The sequence below is a fragment of the Callithrix jacchus genome, chromosome 6 (genome assembly GCF_049354715.1).
Source record: "Callithrix jacchus isolate 240 chromosome 6, calJac240_pri, whole genome shotgun sequence".
Classification (NCBI taxonomy): Eukaryota; Metazoa; Chordata; class Mammalia; order Primates; family Cebidae; genus Callithrix; species Callithrix jacchus.
In genome coordinates, this window is record NC_133507.1 from 28,989,150 (window position 1) to 29,016,859 (window position 27,710).

The 27,710-nt window shown below is 51.1% G+C and overlaps 1 protein-coding gene across 2 annotated transcripts in view; it reads left to right on the top strand.

Annotated features, from left to right (window-relative positions):
• Nucleotides 1–317: 317 nt before the first annotated feature.
• RASGRF1 (Ras protein specific guanine nucleotide releasing factor 1) overlaps nucleotides 318–27,710 on the top strand; it is a 131,839-nt gene continuing 104,446 nt past the window's right edge. For both annotated transcript variants that reach the window (XM_035304032.3, XM_002807181.7), the window contains exon 1: nucleotides 318–870. In XM_035304032.3, the coding sequence (XP_035159923.1) occupies nucleotides 595–870 (276 nt within the window). In that variant the 5' untranslated portion in view covers nucleotides 318–594. The remainder of the gene's footprint in view (nucleotides 871–27,710) is intronic.

The following is a 27,710-nucleotide window of genomic DNA, read 5'->3' on the forward strand; positions in this document are numbered from 1 at the left end:
GCGGGCACTTAACCCCGGGTCTAAAACGCGAACTCCCGGGGTGGCGAGCCTGCGGGGTCCCACTGAGTTAAACGAAAATTGATCCGATTTGCTTTTTAACACCCGCAGGAGAGAAGGGGAGATGGGGGAGGGCGGGCAGGGTCTGTGCGTGCGCGTGTGTCTGGGGCGGGGGAGGAGGCGCCAAGGTGCAGCCTGCGCGCGGCTCTGCGCCTCGGCGGGGCTGCGTGCGTGTGTCCCTGTCCGCGCTGCTGAAACGCGCTCTTCGAGGGATCGGCGTCACATGACTCCGCCTGCCCCTCGCCAGCGCGCAGGTCGCCAGTCCCTCACTTTGCCCGGCGCGGGAGGAGGGTCGGGCGGTGTCTCCCGGGGCTCTGCGGAGCGGAGAAGAGGTTCCAGCCCGGAATGGTACATCTGGATTCAAGAAGCCGCGGCTCGGCGCCAGATCCTGGAGTGTAGATATTTGGGGGGAGGGGAGAGCGAGAGGGAGCGAGCGAGCTAACGAGCGCCAGAGAGGCAGCGCGCGGCGCGCACGGACGGGGGGCTGCTGCGCGGAGAAGATGTAAGCGCGTGGGGTCTCGCTGGCCTCTGAGCACCATGCAGAAGGGGATCCGGCTGAACGATGGCCACGTCGCGTCCCTGGGACTGCTGGCGCGCAAGGACGGCACGCGCAAAGGCTACCTGAGCAAGCGGAGTTCGGACAACACAAAATGGCAAACCAAGTGGTTCGCGCTGCTGCAGAACCTGCTCTTCTACTTCGAGAGCGACTCGAGCTCGCGGCCCTCGGGGCTTTACCTGCTCGAGGGCTGCGTCTGCGACCGCGCGCCCTCCCCCAAGCCGGCGCTGTCGGCCAAGGAGCCGCTGGAGAAACAGGTGAGGCGAGCACCGCGTCCTGACCTCCCCGCGTCCCGGCCACGGCCCTGGGGGCTCAGGGCCTTCAGCTGGCCGATGGAGCTCGAACTTTAGCCCCTCTGGTCTTGGCACCCTAGGTGTCCCGCACCCTCAGCGAGAGGGGAGGCTTGCTCCCAGCCGCGCGAGTGACTGCGGCTGGCAAAGGAGGCAGGGACCTAGGGCAGGAAGTAGATGTGGGCTGCGGCTGCTCTTCGCCGGACGAGCCCTGTGGGAGGCGGGTATAGAGGGGCAGACACCTGGAGATGCAGAGGAAGATGAGGTCCGAAGGACCAGACGGAGACGAAGAATCTGGACACACGTCCAGCCAAAAATGGTGTTCCCAACCCCCATCCCCACCGCCCGGCCCTAATAGCCCGGATAGTCTGTCCCACGCCGGGAACGCGTAATTCCCCGCGCTTAGGCATGGGAAGGGCAAGACGGAGGCGGCCAAGCGCTGCCAGCCCTTGCCTCGCCGCAGCTGAGGGCGAAGAGCAGCCTGCGCTAGCTCCGCGGAGTTGGGCGGGGGTTGCGGGGTTACACAGTTTGGTTCGGTACCATGGAGCAGTGGTGGGCTCTCAGCCCGCGGCCGCCGGAGCAACAAGCCCAAAGATTCCAAGGACCGCTCTGATGCGCTGGGGCTAGGGCCAGGGCTGCCACGGAGGCCGCGGGACAAGTGGGCGCTTCTCTCCTCCCCCGCCCCCTGCGCCGCCGCCGCCGCCGCCGCAGTCGCGGCTATAGCGCTGCGCTCTGGTTCCCTGAGCTGCAAGGCTAAAGAGCCAGGCCTGGATCTGACAGGGAGCTCTGGCCGGGTGGAGGTGAGCTTCTGGCGTGAAGGGAGGAGGGGCACCTGCACAGATAGCCACCTTTAAGCTTAGTGAGCCTTGTAAAAGCATCTGGTCCAGCCGCTTGCCTCTAGGAAGGTAAAGCAGATGACATGACTGTGGATCCTAAAATGCCACTACCGGCAGGGACCTGACATCCATAGGGCCCAACCGGCTGGCGATTGCCTGGATGGGGACACTGGCCCAGAGAGAGAAATTCACTTGCCCAACATCATGCAAGTAGTTGAGGCCGTCCCCAGGTTCCAAATAGACAACCTATATCTCAAAAGCCATTGCTGCATGAAGACGCAGACCATCATTAAAGCCCTACATTAAATAAAAGCGTCACTTGAAGTCTTCCTCCCAATTGTCAGGACAGGGATCTGAGTTCGGTCTCTCTAGCACACCTCTTCCTTCCCTGACCTCAGTCAATTGGGGTCAGGAGATGGTTTCTGAGGACTGGGAAGTGTGGACAGGAATTTTTGAGGGCGGGTCCCTGGGATGACAAGCCACGTGGGAGGCAGGGGCTCCCAGAGAGAAAGAAGAGCAAAGGGCAGGCAGCTCCTTAAGCTTAAAGCTCAAATGGAGCCTGGGGGACTCCTCTGCGAGAGCCAGAGCCAAGCCAGGCTAGTGAATTTGCTCTCAGCCCTTTAGAACCTGCTACTCTCCAGGCAGTGTCCACTGTACCTACCAGGGGCCTGCAGCCCCCAGCCCCAGCCAGAACCCCCTCCATCTCTCAACCCACTAGATCCCAGAGCTGAGCTCCTGGATAGGCAGGAAGGGAAGGGTGGGGAAAGCCAAGTTGGTTTGGGCTCATATGATCTGTTCTCAGCCCCCTGGACATGAAGACAGACAGGCCTGAGACTGAATCTCAGCTCTATGACTTCCTAGCTGTGTGACTTCACTTCGCTTGCTGAACTTCTCTGAGTTTCCATTTGGTAATCTACAAAATGAAGATGGTAACACTCACCTTTCTGGGGTTTTGAGAGCCCTACATTAAATAGTGTATATGAAAATATGCTCCCAATACATTTTAGTTGGATCTAGATGAATCGTAGTTGAATCTGAATTGTGCCCACCTGGACAGAGCTATTCAGGTCACCAGAGGTTAACGTTAAACAGGACCTCGAGGATACAGCCCTCCCATTTTACAGACCAAGAAACTGAGAGGCAAAGAAAGGAAGGGAGGTACCCAGCAACACAGAATAAATCCGTGGCAGAATCAGACCTAGAATTCATCCAACGCCTAAGAATTCCTGAAAAGGAGACCCTATATCGATTTCAAAAATTGTCCAGCTCTTGGCTCAGGTATCGAATCATGCCAGCAGCAGATCATGGGAGGAATAAGAGTGTAAATTACTTGATATGAGATGCACCCATGTTCAGAATCGTTTTTCACTGTCAATCAGAGATCCTCAGGTGTGTTCACAAGAGCAGCCCTCCTGGCCCAAGAGAACAAAACAGGGTTAAAAGTAGCAGATGAATGGTCTGGCGCAAATTTTTGTTACAGACTCATACTTTAATCACATATGTTAATATGTGTTCCATTTGACTCTAGACAAAGCTTGGCTCCTGTGGAAAAAACTAAATCCTGCTCCTTCAGGCTGCACATGATGTACAAAAACCCATCACTGTTTCTCTCATCATCTTTGAGTAAAACTGATGGTGCCAGCAGCCGTTTCATGTTTCTCTTCGACTTGGGTGCCCTGTGGCATAAGCTACAGAGGCCAGTATGATGGGCCCAACTCCAGGCCATTCTGTGACCAGGTCTGAGCCTATGAGAAGCTTTGACTCAATCTGCTGGGCATAGATGGAGCACCTGAGTGGAGAGGCCTCTATGAAGCCATCTGTTTAACTAGACTAGCTGGTATCTAATAAAGAATTACTTTCAGCAGGATGCCATTTTTACCAACGTCCAAGCAGATAGTTTCCTCCCTGAAGGGCCAGGAATGGTTTTTGAAGGGATAGAAACCAAGTCTTGGCTGGGAACCCCTAAGTGCCAGGGCAGAGTCACACCATGGACATAGTAACTGCACAGGAAATGCAAATTGAGTTGGACCTGTTAGCCTATCGTATGCTAATTCCATATTTTATGTCCTCAGCCTAGAAGCTGATTGTCACAGGCCATGAGCCCCTGAGGAAGACAGACATAGATAAGGGTGAGCTCCTCACCCTGTGAAGGCACTCTAATAACGGGACATGCAAGGTGTTCTGGGAGCCCTGGCACTAGCCTGAGGCCCGTCCTGACATTGTGCAGTCTCATCTGGCTGCATCCAGGCTGCTCCGACTGCATCTGATACAGCTTCAATGTCCAGGAACTCTAGCCTGGGATCCCAAGGCCTCGTGAAGTCAGATTGGCACAGCCATGCCCCCCATTCCATCTGGCAGCTGCAAGGTACCTCCCTGGCCTGGGCCTTTTACTCAGTCCTGATCTCCTCTGCTTCCAGCCCTGTAGCCCACACAAGAAAAGCCCAGGTGCCATTGACTTAGAGCTTGAGTTCAGCTTCCCTAGAGGTTGGCCCTTGGTTTTCCATACACGTCTTCTGGCCTTTCCCACTCTCATTCCAAGCTCCCTGAAATAGAACATCCAGCCCCAGCTTCTCAGTAGGGCACCCAGCCAGACCAACTCCAACACTCCTTTCACTCTCCCCAACCAGGAAGGGTCAAAAAGTGGGCATCAGGCTCTTCCTGATTCTCTTAGGACAGAAGAGACTCAGACAAATCCTTAGAGCCAGAACCTCAGAACCTGATGTTGGTGGAAGGCCCGGAACCTGGGGGGCTCTTGGTACCTATTGTCTGCCCACTTTGTGCCCTTCCCTAGAAACGAAGACAAAGACCCACTCCTGGTCCACATGCACTGGACACATTACTGATTGGCCTGGAAGATTCAGATCAACAACAGCCCTGAGGTTAATGAGGACTCCCATTTCACAGATGAGGAAACAGTTTCATCTGTGGCACCCAGCAAGTCAATGGCAGAGATGAGACATGTTCTCTGGCTTTCTCACTCTGTAGCTATTCTGTTGTCACCAAAAAGCCACCCTCCTCGGAGTTATAGCCCATTCAACATCTCAGCCAATCAGAAAAATGAAAAGCTGGATGAAGGAAAATAACGTTGCTCTAAAAGCAGCAGCCCTTAGACACAGAACCCTGGAACACTGGCATACGTATAGTGCCAACAGTGCAGACTATAAGATGCTTGCATCTCTGGGAAATCAGCAAGGCTACCCCACAGTTCCGGACCACGCCCAACTCTAGCAGGTGTGGGGACCACAGGATCAACTCTGCCAGGTACACATCTCCCACCCCATCCCCCACATGTCCCTAGAGTTGGAATGGAGTTGAAGAGGCACAGTAATTAGGCCTGGAGTGGGACAAGGGAGTATTGGTTCCTTGCCCCTATGCTTAGTGACAGTGTGCTGAGGATCAGAAACAAACTGTCCATCTACAAGCCTGAACTAAAATTCCACATTATTTTTTCTTTCCTTCTTCTGTTTGATCTAGTCTGTTGTTGAAGCTCTTAATTGTCTTTTTATTTCATTCATTGAATTTTTCTTTTTCTTTTTCTTTTTTTTTAATGGATTGGAGGTTTCAGTGGGACGGGAGAATCACAAGGAATCAGGTGTTCAGAGGAATGTATTGAGTAGAGGTGAGGAACTAGGATGTTGAAAAGTAAAAAAAGGAGAGAAGGAGAGGAAGAAAGAGGAAGAAAAAGAGGGAGAGAGAACAGGAATATTGCTTCATTCTAAAAATGGGTATTAATAATGGCTGATCAATATTTTGTGTATTTAAAATGGAGAACTCTATAAATATTTACTGAGTTTACTTGTTCCAGATCTGAGTTGAAGTTCTGGATATCCTTATTAATTTTCTGTCTCATTGAGTCTAAATCTCGTTATGGGTCTTATGTATCTGGGTATTAAGATCTCTTATTGTTGCATTGATCCTTTTACCACTGTATCTTTGTTGCTTTGAAATCTATTTTATCAAATGTGAGAATTGCAACTCCTGCTTTTTGTTTATTTATTTATTTTTTCTCTCCATTTGGTTGGTAAATTTTTCTCCAACCCTTTGTTTTGAGTCTTTGTGTATCTTTGGATATACCATTAGGTTTTGGCTGTATCTTTTGATTGGAGGATTTAGTCAATTTAAATTTAGGGTTACTGCCATTTGATGTTAACTGGCTATTTTATCCATTCGTTGATGTAAATTCTTCTTTATGTTGATGCTCTTTACTTTTTGGTATATTTTTAGAAAGGCTCATACTGGTTGTTCCTTTCTATGTATAATGCTTCTTTCAGAAGTTCTTGTAAAGCAGGCCTGGTGGTAATAAAATCTCTGAGTGCTTGCTTGTTCATAAAAGATTTTATTTTTCCTTCAATTGTGAAGCTTAGTTTGGCAGGATATGAGATTCTAGGCTGAAAGTTCTGTTCTTTAAGTATGTTGAATATTGGCCCCCACTCTCTTCTGGCTTGTAGGGTTTCCACTGAGAGATCTGCTGTAAGTCTAATAGGCTTCCCTTTATGGGTAACCTGGCCTTTCTCTCTGGCTGCCCTTAGTACTTTCTCCTTCATTTCGATCCTGGTGAATCTAACAATTATGTGCCTTGGGGTTGCTCTTCTTGAGGAATATCTTTGTGGTGTTCTCTGTATTACCTGGGGTTGAATAGTGTCCTGCTTTGCTAGATTGGGAAAATTTTCCTGGATAATATCCTGAAAAGTATTTTCCAGCTTGGATTCATTCTCTCCATCACATTCAGGTACACCAATCAAACGTAGATTGGGTCTTTTCATGTAGTCCCATATTTCTTGGAGACTTTGCTCATTCCTTTTCATCCTTTTTTCTCTATTCTTGTCTTGTCGTTTTATTTCATTAAGTTGGTCTTCGACCTCTGATATCCTTTCTTCTGCTTGATCCATTCTGCTATTTAAACTTGTGCATATTTCACTAAGTTCTCGTGTTGTATTTTTCAACTCCGTTAGTTCATTTATATTCCTCTCTATATTGTCTATTCTTTTCAGCATTTCATCAAACCTTTTTTCAAAGTTCTTAGTTTCTTTACATTGGGTTAGAACAAGTTCTTTTAATTCCCAGAAGTTTCTTATCATCCCCCTTCTGAAGCCTACTTCAGATAATGGAACACAGTCCTTTTCCATCAGGGCTTGTTCCATTGCTGATGAGGAACTGCAATCCCCTGTAGAGGGAGAGGGGTTCTGATTTTGGGTATGCTTGGCCTTCTTAGGCTGGTTTTTTCCCCTTTATTATAAATTTATCCATCTGTCATCTTTACAATTACTGCCTTTCTAATTAGGTTTCTGAGTCGACGTCCAATTTATTGATTCCCAGTGCTGGGATTCAGGCAACCCACTGCGCCGGCCAAAATAGCAGCAATAAGACTGATGGTGCTCTTCTGCCCAGGAATCTCTGGTCTGGCTTCCTTCTTGAGTCCGCAACAAGCGGCTCTGCCTTCCGGGAGCTCCATACACCAGTCAGTGAGGGAACCAGTCCCGTTTACTCTGCATGAAGAGCTGCCGCACCAAGGCACCCGCAAAACCACCGCGCTGGCCACAAGAGTTGCGCTGGTGACCCGTGGGGCTCCTCCACTAGAAATCTGCTGGTCCGTGAGCACCGAAAATTTGTCTGAAAGTGTGGCGTCCTCTCGTTCTCTGAGCTTTCACTGGGAGCTACAATCCTGAGCTGTTAGTGATCAGCCATCTTGGATCTCCTCTCCACATTGTTTATTTACACAGCAGACATTTTGGCCCTCCGTGCCAGGCCTGTGCTGGGTCCTGCAGACACAGAGAAAAATAAAACTTAATTCTTGTCTTCAAAACACTCACAGTTGAGTAGGGAGCTCGCCTCTCTCCTTGAGACTCTCTCCCACAGTACTCACCACATGCTGGTAATTCTCCCCACCCCCCGACCCCTCTGAGAGCCTGGGACTCTTTCTCCCTGCCTTGCCTTGGTTCGGGAGCTCATGGAACCCTGCTTGAGACTTACTGAATAGCGTCATCCACCTCGCCCCACTCCAGTTCCCCGCTCCACACAGCAAGCAAGTGATCTTTTAAAATGCAAATCAGATCATGGAACCAAGCCAGTGAAAGCATCAGTGGCTTCCATTGCCTTTAGAAAAATGTTCAAACGCCTAACCTGGAGTACCCAGTGAGATCCACCCTTTGCTGGCCCCTCTAACCCAGTGCCACTGGTCCCGTTCTCCCCCTTCCTCATCCTGCTCAAGCCACCATCTTTCAGTCCTGCATTTGCCTCCCCCTTTCTATCTCAAGGCTGTGGCACCTGCAATGATCTCCCACCCACCACGCCCTTAGAATGAACAGCTCCTTCTTCTCCTGCAGGTCTTAGCCTCAAAGTTACCTCTGTATCACATGCATTTACAGCACTGGACTCTTCATTCATACAGCTGATCACAGTCTGTGATTACCTCATGTATTTGGCTGGATGCAAACCATCCTCTCTCCCACTAGAATGTAAGCACCAGGAGAGCAGGAGGCAGGAGACTAATCAGGGGCTGCTGGAACCCAGAGTCCAGGTGAGAGATGTGGAAGCCCTGAAAGGATGAAGAAACAGGATCTTTATGATTAAAAAAAACTTCACCAAGAGAGACTCAGGTAGAAAATTGGCAAGACCTGCCATCCCATTGGTTGTAACAGAAAAGAAGATGGGATAAAACCTGACATCCGCAGTTCTGCCTGAGGCCACCAAGCAGATGCATGTCACCCGTAGAGAGGGAAGAGCTGAAGATGAGCAGGTTTGCAGGCAGTGGAAGAGGATGAGTGGCAGTAATCTTATCACATTTAATCTCAGGGAGGTCACATTTAAGAAGTCTGTGGGCAGAAAAGGGCTTTAATCCTACACACACACACACCACCATCCGGAATGGTGAGGACACTTATTACAGAACCTAACGGAGCCCCACAAGGAGAACAGTGGGTGGTGTGTGCTGAGGGCGTGGTCTGAACAAAAGGGCATGTATGGAGGCTTTGCAGGTGGCGGCCCTGTCGTCCAGAGCCCAGGGAATGAAGTGATGTGGCTGCCAGGTGCACAGCAGGGGGCATGCAGGCTGGCTGAGGATAGTGCCAGCTGGGCAGAGCTTCATGAGGTTGCTTTGGGGTCCGCCTGCACTCAGTGCCTTCACAGCCTGGCCTGGCTGGTCAGCCTTTGCTTGTACTTCTCCAAGAGCAAGCAGCCAGCAGTGGGAAGTTGAATTTGGTGGTTTGTCCACAGTAGGATTTCCGTTTTCAACACTGCCAGGCAGGTGCCATCACACCTCCTTCATAGGACTTGCCCAAGCTGTGCAGGAGAAGCAGGGTTTGACCCTTCTCTCCCACTGGGTCACTGTGGCCAAATCCTCTGCCTCCCTTAATCAATGTTTTTCTGCCTCATTCTGAGGAGCCTTGGGGGCCGCACTCCCACGTCAATCAGAGCAGTCCCATTTTTAACTGTTTTATATATTATGTTTCCACATAAGATTTCATCTTAACAAATGCTTTAAAAAGCTTGACCTTCACCATGAGTTATTGCTAAATGCCCTTCAACTCTTCAACTCTGCCATGCTATGAGTGCAGATTTAAATGTATATAATTTTGTAGCAGGAAGTTTCCAAATGCCAGAGCAAAAATACTGAATGAAAATAAATACCATTGATTGAGCACCTACTATGTGCCAGGCACCAGAGTGTGCATGTTTCACATATAGCTCTTCCCTTAATTATTCCAACAGCCCTGTGAAGTTATCACTATTTACCCATTTTCCAGATGACAAAACTGAGACTCAGAGACATTAAGTCAGTTGTTAAAGTCACAGAGCATGCACGTGGAGAAGCTGCCCATGAACCTGGGAGGTCTTCCTGATTCTAAAACCTGAGATCTTTATCTACAAACACAGCATAGAGACTGGCTGGGGACTGTTATTTCTTGCTGTCTGTTGCCAAAATACATGGAGAATTAACAGCAGGTGAAAATATGTCACAGTCGCGCCAGTGACTTTTGTGAAGGCGGCTTTTGTTTCTGCTTGGGTGGGAACCACGCAACTCTGATTCCCCTGAGCGCTGATGGGAAGTGCACCAAGACAGGCATCCACGCCCCACAGTCCGGTTTCCCTGGAATCCATGGGAACGTGGAGCCAGTGCCCGCGTGCATGCAGCCAAGAACAGAACTCAGCCCCCTGATGTTTATGCAGGAGCACTAGTGACGCGTGGACTTGAGAGAGGTCCGGAACTCTGCCAACGCCCAAACACTTCCGTGAGGGCGACTGTCGTGCAGGGAGCAGCTGGGAGGTGTGGACACCCCCACTCTCTGTCCCCAACTCAGAGGAGAGTACAGCCCCTCACACACACAGCCTTCATTTCCAGCCTCCAGCCTCCTTTGCTGAGCAGTTATTTTGCCCCTGATGGTGAGGCAGCATTGAGGATTTCCAACCATGGAGACCGGGCATTAGATCCTGGCTCTGAGTCTCGGCTCTGCCACCTCCTAGCTTGGGAAGGCTTTTAAGTTCTCTGAGCCTCAGTTTCCCCATCTGTGTGTTAAACTCGATGCTGCTTAGAAAGCTGTAGCACAGCACAGTAGGTGTCACCAGTAAATTACAGCTGTTGGGGCTTCAATTTCCACCTTTATGATGAGACTGTTCCTCACTATAGCAGTGACCCAGGTCCCTGTGATCTCTCACAGGTTGGAAGCAAGTCAACACTGAGCCCTGACCCTGCATATGAAAATAGATGGAAATCTTAGCTCAGAGAACCTGTGAGTTCCTGGAAAGGTCTGAGCGAGCAAGCCCCTACAAAAGGACAGATGATTGCTGCAGGAGCTTCCTCCATGCCTGTGGCCAAACGATCGCCAAGCCCTGTTAGATTTTCCTCCTGGGTCTATCTCTCAGAGCTGTGCCCTCCATCCCTCTCTTCCTCCCCACTCCGGTCCAGGTCGGCATCACCTCTCACCTGGTCTCATCTTCCGCAGTCACCTCCTAACCAGTGTGTTGGTCAGGGTAGGCTGAGTTGTGCTGCAGTAACAAAGAACCCCCAGACCTCCATCAGCACAACTAAGATTCATCTTCTGCTCGTGGTTTATGCCCCATGTGGCTGGCAGGAGGCCATTGCTCATGATGGTCACTCAGGGAGGTCTTCCTGATTCTAAAACCTGAGATCTTCTGGTAGAGGCTTGGTCCTGACACCAGCCTCCATGGTCCCCTCCATGGAGGGGAGGGAGTATGACAGATCTCTCCTCAGCTTTTCCCAGAAGGGGTCCACTCTGAGCAGAGTTCACTAGACAGGGTGAGTCACCTGGCTTCATTTCAAAAGATGTGCAGAAGTGCAGACCTACTGTGTGACTGGACACAGAGCGCCAGAACGGTTGAGAGAAGAATATGGTGCTAACGGTTTCCAGTGTTCCCCACATGCGGTGTGCCCCCACCCCCAGTCCTCGGCCTCTCTGCAGCCAGGATGATCTTTCTCAAATGCAAATCTGATCATCAGCGACACATACCGTAGCTGAAGACAGGTTTTAAGATGGTTTCATGAGGACACGAAGAGTGTGTGGTGTGAGAGGAAGCTCTGAGTTTACAGGGGCAAGATCCTTGCCTGGCCTCCCTCGTTTCATTAAGCTTAGTGACTCTGTCATTCTTGACCAAGTGTCACAGAAGAATTTTGGCCACTAGGCTTCCCTGGAATTAACAAGGGAGAGGATTTTAAAGGCTCAGGTGTCCTCCTGAGATGTTAACACTCCATCGACAGCCTTCACTCAACACAGAATTACAAGTACCTTCAAGGAGCCAGGCCCATGCCTTCCTGGCACTGGGAGGATGGGACAAACAGCAGGGGTCTTCCCTGGAGGGGCTCACTGTCCAGTGAGGGGACAGCCTGTGAACACACAGTGACAATGTAGTGTGATCCCTGCTGGCACACAGGAGAGCCAAGGAGGGGTGGGGGCTATGGGAGTCCAGTGAGGGCACTCCCCTCAGCCCTGGAAGGGGGCAGGGGGGTAATTAGGGACCTGTACTTTGCAGGGGACACCAAAGCTGCCCTGAAGTCCTGTGTGCTATGTCACAAAGCTCAGGCCTTCCCAGGCCCAGTGCAGAGCCAGTGCAGGGCTCCAAGAGAGAAAAGAGGCAGCTTCGATCTGTTGTTAGGAAGATGACCACAGAGTGAGAATGAACAGGGCGAAACCCATCTGGAGGCAGGAAGCCAGTTAAGAGGAGGCTGCAGAACCGAGCAGTCTCAAAGGCCTGAATTTGGGAAGTACCATGAGCACTGGAGGTCTCCCCTCAACTCCCATCCCAGCCTGTGACTCAGCCACTGAAGCCTATAGTGCTAGGCCACTAAAACCATCCAGAGCTCAAGAACCTGAGCTTAAGCAGCCCGTGCCCTCTGGGACTTCCCACACCCTGGGTTTGGGGCAGCAGTGGGAATGTCAAATTCTCATCCCATGAAAGCTTCAAGTGTTGTCTCCACACCTTCCAAGCAAGCCATGCACTCAGATAAAGCACCTTTTCAGATTATGAAGTCTTTTTCACAATTAGCATTTCATTTCTCCTCCATTGGACCCTGCAGTGACTGAGGTTCTACATAAGAGAGGCACAATCCTCATTTGACAGATGAAGTTTGAATAGACAGAGTTCATTCTCTCCGCAAATACCTAGTGAGTGTCTATTTTGTGCCAGGCACTGAGGTCTCACTGTTAAATGTCAGAGTCAGAATCGGCACCACGCCCCCTGGTTCTAGGTGGGTAAGTAAGGTCAGTGGACATTCAGGCCAGTTGTTAAATGAGGTAATTTATACTCTAAAGACTAGATTTTACTAATCCATCTGGGCTAGTGCAATTTCTTTCCCCTGAAACATGAGATAATTATTTTCCAAAAGATACTTCCTAGTTGAACTTTTTTTTCAAGCTGGAAAAATCCAACTCAAATCTTAAAATAAAGTCCTTTCCAAATCAGGTTTAGAAGAATGAATAAATTTTTGGTAACCTTACATGGTATTCAAAACATCCATGTAGAAATTTAGAGACTTTCTGATCAAGATGAACATTTCCCATTAGGAAGATCCAACTCACAGGATCTTACATGAGTGAAATAGAATTGAATATAACTAACTATATGAGTGAAATATAATCAACTTTGTTTAGATGCCTCATGGGCTCTTAGCCAAACTCAAGAAATTAGTGGAATAATTTGGAAGAGTCTGGTCACCTGTAGGGTCCTCAGCCTTCCCAGCTTCTCTGTGCCCTAAGCCTGCTGCTGCTCTCCCACCCCTTTCCTCCCTCAATGGGTCTTCCTGCCCCCTCACTGCACTAGTGGCTACCCAGCTTCCTTCACCTCTGGTCACATCTGCAGGCAGCAAGGAATTGGGGGTGGGGGGAAGGGCTGGTGTTTCAGGAGAAGAGCCAATATTGAGGCTGGGGCACCAGTGAGGAGACACAGGTAATCATATGTTAGAGCTTCCTGGTAGCCTGAGCAAGAGGGAAACAGGCTGGTTATGAGATAGGCATTGCCTCACAGAAAGACGAAGTCCAGTTGCTCAGTCAAGAGCACTTCTGTCCCAGGAGCTCACACAGGGTGAGATGATGATGACCTTGAGGGCACAGGCGCTTCTAAGCCCTGAGGTGGCTGCCTCTGTGAGCAGCATCTCCTGGCTCTGCGGGGAGGCTGAGCATGCTCAGTGGAGACCACACTCCAGGAGAATGAAATGGTGGGGTCCCAGGAAGAAGTTTCCTGGCATCCAGATAACACGAGGTGAAGTTTAGAGAAGCCTGGGGGATGGATGGGCAATTGGACCCTCTCAGACTTTTTTTAAATAAAATAATTTTTTTTAAATAAAAGACCCTTCTTTTATTTTAAATTTTAGGATTGGTAATGCATTTCCATAGTTCAACATTCAAAAGAGACAAAAAAGTATACAGTGACAATGCTCCTGCAATGACCCTGTTCCATTCCCCAATGGCCCTTATATCAGTTTCTTATGCATCTTCCCAGAGGGATTTTATATATATATATATATATATATATATATATATATATATATATATACACACACACACACACACACACACACACAAACATCTGTCCGGCCACATGTATGTGTGTTTCATTGTAACATAAATTGTAACACACTGTCTGCACCACGTTTTTCTGCTATTGTGGAGAGAATTCTATGAGTATGCTGATCACCTTATTATGGCTCTATAGTATTCCATGGTGTGGACATGCTATCATTGTTATTTATTTATTTTAGCCAGGAATGAGGAATACTTGAGTAAAGTCTTTTGCTATTAGAACTGGAGCTGCAGTTAATAAGTAAATATTCCTGCGCATGGGCCATTTCCAACCAAGTTTTTTGACAGAAGGGGAAGGGCAGACACATCTACACTGAAGCTGGTGCCTCCATTCAGCAAGCACGAGAAAGGGGGCTGTTGAAAAGGGGAGGGCAGGCTGGCTGAGTCACCATCAGAGACTGAAAGATGTCTGTGCAGGACCAGCCAAGTGTAACAGCCACCAGGACCAGGACCTGTTTCATCTTTAACCGTGGTGCCCAGGCTTTGGGGCAGTTCACATTAAAACAGAGACCCTTCCACAGGCAGAAGTGTGGAGTGCCACACTGGCATGGGCCCCCAGGCCTCAGGTCAGGCACAGCCTCATTCAAGGCTGATTCTGAAAGAGGGTGGCTTTCGAGGGCTTCTAAGCCCTGAGGTTGCAGTCACCTCCCAGATGTCCTCTTAACTTCTTTCTCCACACTCCCAGGAACGCCAGGCAGGGAGGATATGTGAGCAGCTAGCGTGGCACCCGAGAGGTCAGTCTCTGGCCGCAGGCCTCGTCCTGGGCTGGGTTGTGGCCCAGAGTGATGCACGGCTCAGGCCCTAAAGGAGATTGGTGATCTCGACAAAGACCTGAGACAGGCACTCAGATCCGGGGCAAAGCAGAGGTTCTGGGTCAGTCACCAGGACTCAGGAAGACTCAGACTCGAGAACTCAGAGGCTGGGCAGAAAGAAACCAATTGGAGCTAGGAAGGAGGTCACAAAGTGGGTTCCTGACTCTGTGTGAAGCCATGTCAGGAGAGGTAGGGGGTATGAGCAGTCAGGGTGTATGAGCTCTTTCTGGATTGCTGGGGGGGAACCAGGGAGACATGGGAGAAGCTGATACTTCCTGCTCCATGAACTGCCTTCCTGCTCAGTGGAAGTATTGGCCTCTGCTGGCGCCCAAGTGCAGGAAGTATTCCCTGACTTGGAAATACCATGTTTAGTGAATCCCCGACTGTGCACAGGGGCAGCAGAGCATGCAGCCAGGCTGGGAGGGACCAGTGTTGATGAGCATGTCCTGCATTGCAGCAGCTGTGAGAGAGGCCGGAAGATGCTCTTGGGGTGGCCTACAAGGGTCATAGGACAGAGTGACTTCCCCTGGGAAGGAGGTGGGAAAGGGTCACAGAATGGAGTGACTTCCCTGGGAAGGAGGTGGGAAAGGGTCACAGGACAGAGTGACTTCCCTGGGAAGGAGGTGGGAAAGGGAGCTGGAGGATCTGGGAGGAGCCTAGATGCATGTCCCCAAATAGAAGGAAGGAAGGAGAGGAGATGGACACCGGGCCAGGCTGAGTGCATACATACACGTGTGCACACACACCAGGTGCTCTCTAGCACAGCCCCTCTTTGCGCTGGGATGCAGCATGTGGCGTGAGCACAGCGTCAGCTGAGCCCTCGACCCCAAAGGTCAGTGAGCCAGGACCCAGTGGGTACAGCTGACCCTGCCTGACCAGGGCAGCAGAGTGGGACCTAGTAAGGGGTGGGGTCAGCCAAGAGCGAGGCCATCCATCCCCGAACTCACCCCACCCCCACCCCTTCTCTCAGAGGGTGGCAGAGGCCCAGGCAGCAGGTCTGAACTCCTGAAAGGTGGGATGAACTGGAGGGGACAAGGAGACCAGAGGGGACTTTCTGATGGTCCAGGTGGGTAACGATGAAGCCCTGAAGCAGGCAGGGCAGTGAGGCCAGGGGAAGGCACAGATTCCAGAAATGCTAGAGAGGAAAAATGGGTCCAGCTGGCAGCCAGTTACACAGTGGAAACAAGAGAGAAGCAGGAACTGAAGACAGTGTGAAGGATGCCACAAACACTAACTCTCTATAACCCACTGATCTTGCATGGCTATGACCATTCTGGTTCTGGCCCCTCCCCACCACGCCCTCAGGATGGCTTCTGCATCCCGCGTTGTGTGTACATGTGCAGGCATACAAATGCTTACGCAGGCGTGTCTTCCATCAACGTGCCATTTCTAGGTTGATTAGACCCATCATTTGACCTTGCAAAGGAACCCAGTGGTTTGCAAAACACTACTGGAGCCTTTTCATAAACCAGGAGCTCCCACAATGTTGTCTTCAACAACCCTGTAAGCTGGGTAATACTGTCCCCATTTTGTGACAGAGAAAACTGTCCACAGAAGGGCAGAGGCATATTGAAGACCCCAAGGCTAAAGAATAAATAATAAATTTGAACCTGGGTCTGATGACTCCAAACCCGGCAGATGCCACAACCCCAGGGCCCCAAGTGGACACCCGGGAACACTGGTTTTATGGAATATTGATAGATCTTCCCCAAAATATTGAAAACAAAAAGATTCCCTGGGGGTTCCTTATGGCTCCTTATGGAAGGACTGCACCATGCCCTGTGGGCTCTCCCTGAAGAGGCACAGATGGCTTTCATGAAAAGCCATCCCCCCCAACCCCTTCCAGCCAGCTCCGCTGCCCATGCCTGCATGGCACAGTCAGCGCCACCTGCTTTGTGCTTTTGCTATTAACCACTTAATAAGCTGAACTCCCGGGAGGTGGTGACAAATACATCCAGTCACCCATTCAGCCAACCAGGGCTACCCTGTGCCCTGACCAAGGCATGGTGCCAGGCTCCAGGGAGAGTTCTTGGTCAGGAGTCATTTCTTTGAAAGGAACAGGAGCCTTTTGCTCAAAGCAGCTTGAACAAGAGAGGATTATCCTGGAAGAAACACAGCAGTAATTAATGGGACCCAGAGAGAAAATACATGCCTGGATCTCCATGGCCTGAACCAGGGACCGCCTCTGCCTGGCCTTGCCCCCACCCCTTGAGTTCCATTACCACCTCTTGCTACTTTCTCTGAGAGCCTTCTGTTTCCTTCTTAGCTCTTCCTTTCACTTAGAGCTCAGCACACGCAGCTCACCAGCCTAGTCTCTCTGTGCCACTATGCCATATTCCCAGGAGCCCCAGACAGGTGACCCCTGGTGCATGTCCACTGCTGCTCCAGGTGGCTGCATCCAGGACCATGGGTCTGTGAGAGGGCATGAGGGGCAGGGAAGAAGTCCTGTATTTCCAGAATGACAACAGCCACATTGCTCCTCCCTCAGGGGTTCAGGCTCTGGGTGCTTGTAATCAGCTGCGGGGGGGGGGTTCAAAAAGACCATGCTGTTTAGATGGACCCGAGGAGGGACTGAGCGACAGTGCCTCTTTAAGTTCCCTGACATCACTCATGTGTAGCCTGGATTGCGATTATGGGCTGCAGCTGGAAACATAATCAGAATCATGATGACACAAGTTGAGAATGTTGTTGATGGCGCAGGACAGGGCACTATTGGAAGCCACTGGCAGCTCACCTGTTAGGAGGAACAATCCTGCCCTTCCCAAAGCACATATATGGCTGGCATGTGTGTTGCCACTGATGGCCATAGAGTGAACCGTGTCTGGCTTCAAGTGGGGGCCAAATAAAATACTGGTTGAATTAATGAACGAGACTTACAGAGTAAAAGGTGTGGGAAATTTTCACTCTAATACCACGTGTATAGAGTTGACCATGGCAAGTGTTGGGCCTGTTTGCCGGGAAGGAACCAGCACTCAGAGAAATGAAAAGGCTGTGCAGGCTGCCCAGCTCTGAGCAGCACTGCCAGACTCAGGCTCAGCCATGGAGGTTTCCACTGATCCTCTGTCTGTAGGGGGACCAACCATCCCAGTATGCTCAGGACGGTCTTGGTTTTAGTACAGAAAGTGCCACACCCCCAGGAAACTCCTTAGTCTCAGGCAAACCCGGCAAACCCTACTGTCGTTGGTTGTCCAGTGTTCTGTACTCAGTGGAGGCGCTGCAGGCTGCTGGTCACTTGTGGGAGGCAGGAGGCAAGAGAGAAGCCTCTCTAAGCTAAGCAGGTGGGGCTTCAAGCCCCCTAGCCCCAGCTTCTAGAGGGGAGGTAGAGCCAGCTCCAGAATGATCTGGGGTAGCAGGGACCATTTTGCAGCCAGCTCAGACAGGAGGGAGGAAGCGCACACAGGGGCCAGATATGAGCTGGAGCTCATGTACCTCCAGGCCAGCTGAGGCCACAGGTGTGGTTCCAGAACATTCTTCCAGCAAAGACATGGACCCATGTGTGAGTCTGGTCCTGGCACAACCCCAGGTGTGATTTCTGAATCCCCACCTATGAGCCTGGTAGCGTGCAGGTACAGTTTGTGGATCAATCCCTCTTTTCCTACTGAGGCGCCAGGCAAAAGTGTAGACTAGTGAGTAGTTCTCGACCTTAGCTGCCCATTGGAATCACCTGGGGATGCTAGACTCCAGTTCCCAGCCATGGCGGAGACTTGCAGGTCTAGGGATACTCAGGAACCCAGGTGAAGCCTCTGGAGGCCCAGGCTCCCTCCCTGCACCTGGGAAGGCCCTTGGGGTCACTGTGGATCTGTTAGTGATTTCGATGCTGCGAGTATTTCTCAATTAATCTTAGGACTCAGGGTGGAATCCCACGTCAGGTTATCCATCTCTTATGTTGGGTCTAGGAAAACTCCAGGTCCATCTTGATCTCTGCAGAGGCCCCAGGTGGAGCTCTGCGTCCATCTCTGCAGCCCTGCCTGGGCTTTAGAAGTGGTTCACCAAGTCTTGCCTCTTCTCCAGCAGAACTGGGTGTGGCCCATTGCTGGTTTCTTCCTCTGTTGCATTTCTGTGGAGTCCCTGAATGAGGCTCCGATCTGTTCATACAACTGCAGCTGGACCCCAGCGATGGTTCTGTGAATCCCAGATGCTTTATGAGGCCTGAGTGTGGCTCTGCATTGGCCCATACAGGCTAGTGAGGCTCATGGTAAGGGTCTTTCTACACAGCCCCTGGTACCTTCCAGGTGTGGTAGTGGACCTGGGCCTCCCACCCAGGCGAAGTTCTATGTAGGGTAATGGCTCTGTCCTCACACTGGTGAGTGCCCTGGTAGCGGTGAGGCTGTCCTTGCAGCCTGGGCTAAGCCAGGTCCAGAGATGTCTCCATATTATAAGACTCCCCATCATTGACCCTCACGTCACCTGCCTATCCCCACCCTAGCCTGCCTCCAGTCCAGTTCAGGGAAGAGCCTCAGCCCAATTTCCCCCACAGGGACCAGTCCCCCTTAGAAGGAGCCGTGGGCTTATCAGTTCTCCTTGAACCATATGCATGTAGGGAATCACCTAGGGTGCTCTTTAAAATAAATCTCAGCTGTACCCCTAGGGATCCTGATTCAGAAGGCCTGCTGGGACCTGGAGATCTACATTTTTAGCAAGCACCCCAAGGGATGTGGAGTGGAGAACTGGGACATTGAAGTAGGAGAAATGCATTATTACACCTACTCACCTCCAGGGCAGCTCCTGACCAGCAGAGCTGGAGATCTGAGCCCCATCCTGGAAAACTGATGGCACCCAGTGGGACTGAAGACAGTCCTGGCCCCACATGCAGTTTCATCTCAAGTAATGGTGGCTTGTCTTAAGCAATGCTTCTCACACTGCAGGGTGCAGCAAGATTACCTGGAGGCTTGTGTGAAAACAGAGGTCTGGGGTAGAGCCCAAGAACTTACATTTCTAACAAATTCCGAGGTTATCTGCTACTGCTCCAGTGACTTTAAGGATTCTCATGGCAGTCAGGGTGGTAGAACATTCCAGGAAGAGCAAGAACCACAGTACAGGCGGCATTCCCACCACACATAGCTGAGAAGAGCTGGAATCCAGGTGTCCCGGGCAGCCAGTCTTGTTCCCAGCCATCTCCAACCACCTGCAGCAAGAGCCTGAAATGCCCCCTCCAGCTCTCACCATCAGTGCAACTCACTGGCTCCCAGGTCTGCCAGTGCCACCCTTGGTGTTCTGCTACCTCTTCTTGGCCTCACACCTCCTGCTTACCTGCCCTTCATAGTTTCTGCTTGTTCATAGCCCATCTTGTCTCACAACCCTGACTCCCAGTGGTCTCCTTACAGCTTATGATCCTGCCAACCAACTGCCTCTCTTCATATGTCCTAAGACAAACTCCCAGCCTCACTTCCCTGTTGGGGCAGTTTGGGGAGCCCTGGCCAGTCTAGATATTGACCCCTCACCTCAGGTGCCCACCCTTGCTCCAGGTTCCAGTCCAGTTAAGGGGAGAACCCCAGCCCAGCTTCCCCAGAGGAGCCAGCTGCTCTTAGAAAGAGCCATGGGCTTCTCAGCCATCATGATTCTGCTGTCCGGAATCCCAGCAGTCTGGTGAGGGGCTGCAGGGAGTGTTAGATCTGTTCCAGCAACTTTAGCTAGGCCTGTGAAGATTCGTTGTTGAAACCTGGACTTGGGTCCTACATCTAAATTTATCCTGTATCGCTGATGACATATCCTGAGTCCTGATCCCACCCAAGGCCCAGGGGAGGCAGGCATGAGGCCATCTGTTGCATTGAAGAGCTCTAGCATGTCCCCAGAACTGACTGCAGAACAATGCTGCTGCTCTGCAGAGGAATCCAACCGGGATCGAGGCAAGCTTATGTGGTCACATTGTTGTGGCAGGTGTGACTTGGGTCCTATCCTGTGGTCACACTGAGGCTATGTTGTCTGGGGTGAGTCCTCTGAACTCTAAGAAGCTCCAGGTAGCTCTGGTCAGTCTCAGCATCATTCTGAGGATGCCCAAGTTGTGGTCCTGGCCTCATCACAGCAACTCAGCGGGACCTCCAGGGTGAGTCTGCTTTTCACTCTGCAGCTTTACAGGGATCTGGCCTCTGCCCAACCTTGTAACTCTAAGGAAGCCCAGGTGAGAGTTCAGCTTCCAAAGGTAAATCAGATCAGTCTGAGCTCTGAACTGACACCAGCCGAAGTTGTGAGACTGCCTCAAGAGCTCTGGTGCTATGCAGGGTTATTGTTTTTCCCTGGAAGAAATTGATATTAAGATTATTTATCAAGAACCCCCAGAAACCCCTTCCAGACCACCACCTTCATGCGGTCCTCAGGCAGTCACTGGTCATATAATGCTCTTCAGTTCTCTCCAGCTGTCTCAAAGCTCTGGGGAGCTGAGCTGGCCCCAGTGAAGCTTTGGAGCTGGGCCCTCAAGCCAAAGCAGGTCAGTGGCTCCTCCTTCCTCCCTAAGCTTATTTCCCAATAGCAGATGGTGCTGCTTCAGGCTCTCTCAAAGCACACCCAAGCCAGCCAGAAAAGATCATAGGGACAGGAGAGCAAGCCTTCGGGCCAGAAAATATGTGTTCAGACTTCTAGGAGAGAAGAAGACTTCTAGCCTGGAGAAGAGGAGGGAGCTAAGAAAAGGGAAGCCAGGGGTCCCCAATATAGGGGGCTGCTCTGCAGCTGATACCACCCTGACCAGCTGACTTCACCTGCCATGTGAAAAGAAGCTGGGCAGAGTGGGGAGGGAAGACCTGGGAAGGGGACAGAGGAGAAAGGCAGGAAGAGAAACATAAAGAAAGGAGACAGCTGCCAGGTGTGGTGACTCACTCCTATGGGTAGGTGGATCACTTGAGGACAGGAGTTCGAGACCAGCCTGGCCAACATGGCAAAACCCCATCTCTACTAAAAATAGAAAAAAAAAATGCCAGGCATGGTGGCATATACCTGTAGTCCAAGTAACTCGGGAGGCTGAGGCAGGATAATCAAACCCAGAAGGTGAAGGTTGCAGTGAGCAGAGATTGAGCCACTGCACTCCAGCCTGGGCAACAGAGTGAGACTCTGACTCAAAAAAAAGAAAGAAAGAAAAGACAAAAAAGAAAGCTGCAGAGGATGCAAAGAAGAGAAATAGAGAGAAAATTGGAATTGGAAAGAACAGAGAGGAGAGGAAATAGTCTATTTCCAGGCTCAAAAAGCCAAGAGGTGGGTCTTCTTCTAGAACTTTGGTCCATCTATGCCAGAGGCCGCCCTGCTCCCTGTTGAGGGTGCAGTAATGGGAGATAGCCTTGAGGTGGGTCCTGGGACCCACCATGAAGACAGAGCTTCAGACTCAAGCATGTGCAGCCAACATCCCTCTCCCTTACATATTTGCTCCTTGGGAACACAGCATGAGCATCGGCAGCCCAGCCTGAGGGTGCAGCTGCTCTCCCAGGGCTGGAGACCAGCAGAGGATAAGAGGTCTGAGTGTCCCTTGGGGAGGGCTGCCCTGAGCCTTGACACGCTCCTATGCAGCCACCAGTCACCCACGAGATACACAATTCAGACCTCAACAACTTCATGACTATTTCCCTGATGTTGCCCTGAACTTCTAAAATGTATTAAGGCCTAGAAGATAATCGTATTTGTACCCCAAGCCCACATCGGAGCCTACCAGTTAGGAAATCACCTGTGCTTTAAAGTAGGCACCCAAGCTTCCCAAAGAGAATGTTAGAAAGATGTTAATGAAATAAGAAGCAGAGTGAACGTGTGTTGGATGCTTGCTTGCAGGCACCAGGAGTAACTCACTTGACTTTCAACCATGCAAGGAAGGGACTCTCCTTATGCCCGTTTTGGAGGTGAAGAAACTGACATGAGAGCCATCCAGCGACTGTCCCCCAGTTCCACAGCTAGCAAGTAATACCAACCACAGCCTTTCCCACGTAACACAATGCCAGTTGCCCCTGTCACTGGTTGTCATCTGAAACATCTAGGAATATGGACCTCTGCCTGCTTTGTCCTCCTCCAATTATAAAGGCCATTTCTTTATCTCAAAAGGAAATCAAGTGTGCCAAAGAGAGTCTCTCCCCCTTTTTCCCCAGTTATGTTCTGTCTCAGTCAGAGGAGCTGCTGGGATTCACTCGCGGTGGCTGGCAAAATACTAGGGAAAGTTAGAAGATTATAGTCTCAAACCTTTTGGAAGGCTGGTCAGCTGCTTTCAGAGGGTGACTGCAGCTAACCGGTCATCCCTAGCCCGCTGAGATTTACTGCATTCCAGTGTGTGAGTGCATTCATTTATCCGGTCATTGAGTCAGAGTCTGCAGGGCAGACCTCTGCAGGTGGTGATCAGTGCCTCAGGGAGCTGCCCAGGTAGGCGCTGGGTGGAGAGTGGGCTCCTTGACCCAAACTGGACCACAAAGCTGGACTATTGCACCCCTGAGACTTCCATGTGTTCTCCCTTTCCAAAGCCCCAGAAGACCAATGGGACACACAAGCATATCCCAGACCCAACCTCACACCTGTGGAATCAAATGTGACTTAAGCAGAACGTTCGCACCTGAGCATTTCCCAGGCAGAAGAAAGGTGCCCCAAACATTACTCCCAGCCCCTGCCGTCACCATCCATGGATCTCATGGGGACATCCTGGGTTGGGGGAGCTTCCACTCTCTCCAGGGGTCTGTGCCAGCTTATGGCAGGGAATCTTCCACCTGGGTGAATTGTACATAAGAGCCTCAAAAAGGCCAAGGTTTTCTGCAAGTGCCATGGAGTGTAATGGTGGAAGCTAGGTAGTGGAATATGGGTTTTTACTGTAAAATAATTAGAATGTTTATGAATGTTTAACATTTTTATATTAAAACGTTGGCAGGCTGGGAGCAGTGGCTCACGCCTGTAATCCCAGCACTTTGGAAGGCCAAGGCAGGTGGATCACAAGGTCAAGAGATGAAATAAGAAGACTGCCAGAACCAAAGGCAGCCCGAGGTTCTGGCTTCAGTGATGCTGTTTCTGGACTGATGACCTTGGACAAATGAATGTGTCTTGCCTCCACATCCCCCACTAAATGGGAATAATAGACTTAATTTCTAGGGTGCTTGTGTCTCTAGTCAGGTGATGTGTACAAAGGCATAGTACCATGCCTGGGACCTGGCGAGTCTCTACTAAAAACCCCATCTCTACTAAAACTACAAAAAAAAAAAATAGTTGGGCATGGTGGCATGCACCTGTAGTCCCAGCTACTCAGGAGGCTGAGGCAGGAGAATTGCTTGAACCCAGGAGGCGGAGGTTGCAGTGAGCTCAGATCGCACCACTGCACACCACCCTGGCACCTGGTGACAGAACAAGACTGTCTCAGAAGAAAAAAAGATGTTGGCAGTGGGTGAGGAAGGCAGACACACCTCAAGACCTTCTCAGCCCAGGAACCTCAAGGACCCAACAAGCAGGCATGGCAGGAAGTTCCTTCTGCCTCTGTTTCCTTCAAATCTTTGCCTTCCCTTACTCAAGAAACACCAGCATTTTTAGTCATTGCTATTCTGATACCATCATCAAAAATTCTCTTTCTGTCCAACTGCTGCAGCAGGACCTGCTTCCCCTGGAGAAGTCCACCCAGTCCCTCCATCCTGGCTGGAAAGCAGGATAAAGATGGGAAATTGATTGGCACAGAGAACATTCTATCACTTATATTCCTCGTTCCCAGGGCTCCACTTATTTGGGGTGAGCCCACCTTGAGACAAAAACAGCGGTTACAGATCCTCACTAGCCAAAGACAGCAAACAGGGCCTTGACCCCACCCCCCAACATGTGCCCATGTCCCTGAGAGACACAGTAGTGTGGCTGGCACATCACACGTGCCTGGAAAGGTTGCCTGCAAAATCATGATTATTAACAAGTGCAACAGGGGTGAGGACCACCATGAGGTCCTGAGTGCCTCATCAGGACATCATCAGAACCCCAAGGCGAAGCATTCATGTGTCTGTCCATTCACTCATTCTTCAGCTATTCATCAGCATTCACTCCACACTAGGCTCTGTGCAGGGTTCTAGAGTTTCCAAATGAAGCAGGTGCAGGCCCTGGCCCTGAGCAGTCTAAGACATGAGGGTCAGCCAGGCCATGAGGCTCCAAGGAAGGAGAGGCCTGAGGGAGGAGTCCTGTAGGTGAGGGGAAGGATGGAAGACATAGAGACACCCCCCATCCCCAGCCTAACCAGGCCAGGCCTGAGGTCCAGGCAAATGCTTTTACCCCTGGACCTGAATCTCTGGCCTGTGTGATACCTGGGATTCAGCCTACCAGGCTGACCCCAGGACACAGTGCCATGCCCTGCCCCTCAGACCACACCCAGGCCACACACTTGACCCTGACCCCTGACAGAGAAGAAGGAGGGACCAGAAACATGCACAGCCTCTGAGAGCTACAGGAGACACTGGGAACAACCCAGGGCATATCCAGAAGTGCAGGGAAAAGGACGTACACACACATCCACTCATGCGCACGCTCACTCACATTCTCCAGATAGATATATCAGTAGATGGACAGATAGAAAACCGTGTTTGTGTGTGTGTGTGTGTGTGTGTGTGTTTAGTTCGAAAAGACCTTGACCCCAGCTCATCCCAACTCCCCATTTCATAGATGAGGAAGCTAAGGATGACAAAGAGAAAGAGACTTACTTGCCCCCAAGCCACAGTCTCAACTGCAGAGCTGACACCAGATAAGACCCCCTTTTCAGTCCTGTTTCTCTACCCAGGAAGCCACGTGCCCCCTATAAACTCTTGTCTATTACAGTGAAGAGAAGAAACTCGATGAACAGAAGGGCCCTGGGCTGAGAGCGAAGCCACCTGACAGCAATCGCAGAGGCACCTCACACCCACCTGCAAGCCGCAGCCCCCTCTGTGAAGTGGGGTCGTGCCACCTACCTCCTCCGTGGCTGGGCGCCTCAGGAACACAGGGGCAATGCCTGCAGGGTGACAGGCACACAGCAGGGCCTCACAACCAGTCACTTTCCCTTTTTTCCCCACAGCACTGCTTGTGTTTTAGGTTTTCCTGCACATAGGTTTGGAAATCTGACATTCTCATGGAGTCCCTTTCAACTCTGCAAGCTCCATTTTACGCAGTATCCTCCAGGAGCCTAGCCCTCATCCTTTCTCTCTACACGTGGGCTTTGGTCTTTCCCAATGGATTTCACTTGTCTCTGTGTGTCTGTAGGCTCCTCCCTCTCCCACCTGCCCCCACCCATCTAGCTCTCTCTTATCACTGTCCCTGCCTCCATCTCTATCTCTGTCCGTACTGATTCCCACAGTGAGAAAAGTCTCATTCACTTACTACCTAGAGTCTGGATTTGTGCTGATTCAGAACCATCGGGTGGAAGCTGACTTTCCCTTAGCAAACACTTTCTACAAGTCAGTCGGGCCGTGTGGTTGTATAAAACAGTTAGGGGGCAGGTTTACAAGCACGGAGGGAAAAAGCGGCTCTCAAGTCAATCGAGGCACTTTGCCCAAAGCAGCACTGGGCAAAGGCAGCCCTAGATTCTGGCTTCAGTGATGCTGTTTCTGGACTGAAGACCTTGTACAAATGAATGTGTCTTGCCTCCACATCCCCCACTAAATGAGAATAATAGACTTAACTTCTAGGGTGCTTGTGTCTCTAGTCAGGTGATATGTACAAAGAACTAGTACCATGCCTGGGGCTTGGTGGGTCCTCCAGTTTCCCCTTCCTCTTAAGGTGGTGTAGGCCCTCATAACTGCCTGGACTCAGTACCTCTGGCCAGGAGGCTGAGTAGCTCTGGACACTCCTGGAGCTCTCCCTGACCCCTGGAGCCTGGCTGTTACGCCTCGCAGGGAAGCTTTTGGGTCACGCCTGCCCCAAAGGCCCCTCTCCCTAAACTGGCCACTTCACTGGAACACCAGGCCCTCCGGTTACCCAGGGTCTAGGCAGTGTCTCCTATCCCAGAAGGACAGCAGACGCAGGACGCTTGTTAGGAGGCTGTGGTAGCAGCCCAGGAGGAGGGTCGTGGGTCTAACCTGGGGCAGCAGCAATGGAGTCAGACCGAGTCCACAAAGGTGGAGTAGAAGGTCGAATGGATGAGCAACTATAGGAGTGACGGGAAGGGAGGGGCAGAGCCTCTGGGGAGCCTCCAGGAGCCCCGTGCCTGCTCTGCGGGACAGAGTTGGGCCTCAACAGCGGTCAGAAGCTCAAGGTCTCTGATGGCTGGGTTCAGGCCTGCAGGGTCTTCCTGGCATCCTCCCTCACAGTTAGGTTTCCATCTAGCAAGGGTGAGGCTGCGGGGGCATTGCAGCACACACGGGCAGCAGGGAGTCACCTGCTCACAGACTCAGGCGGTCGATTAGGAAGAAGCCTCCTTGGGGTTGGGGGGGTGGTGAGAGGCTTCAGCCAAGCCCATCACCCCTGCAGCTCTGAGTGTCCTGGTGACCCAGTGAGGAAGGAGAACACTCCTGCTCTGGTCCCAGCAATGGGCCCCTGTAGCTCTGGGGCATTCCACTTGGGGCTTTAAGGAGACCTAGCAACCCCACTGTGCCTGTACATAGCTGAGTGCCTTGTTTCTGATTTGGGACTCTGAGTCCCACCTGCCTACAGGCTCCTTGAGGTGGGGACCTTGCCTTTTTGTCTTTGCATCCCAAGGCCAAGTCCAGGGCCTGAGCAGGTGACAGGTGCCCACTGAAGGTGTGTCATCCCAGCTCCTCTGCTTTCCTGCTGTTTGACCTTAGGCAAGCAGCTCAGCCTCTGTGAGCTTCAGGTTCATCAGCTGTAACACAGAGAATACCTGTTCCGCTTGTTGAATGTGGAAATACTGAGATCATGGGCGAAAAGCATCTGTGTGTTCATTATCTCTTGAGAAATGGGGAAAGCACTAGGTAGCCGCCCACCACTGTGTCACCTGCTTCCTCCTCTAGGGGTCGGGGTGCCCACCAGAGCCTTTCAGATTCAGTTATTTGAGGCTGTAGCTGACATTTCATTCTATAGCCCCAGTTATCTGTTTCCTAGGAAACAAGAGACAGACATTGACTGCGACAACATCTCTCTCTCTCTCTCTCTCTCTCTCTCTCTCTCTCTGTCTTCACTTATCCCCCTGCTCCCTGCTTCACATACTCCTGGTTGCCACCTAGACTGAAAATTAACAAAAATACATAAATGTCAGCAGAAGCTAAAATCAGTTTATACACTGCACC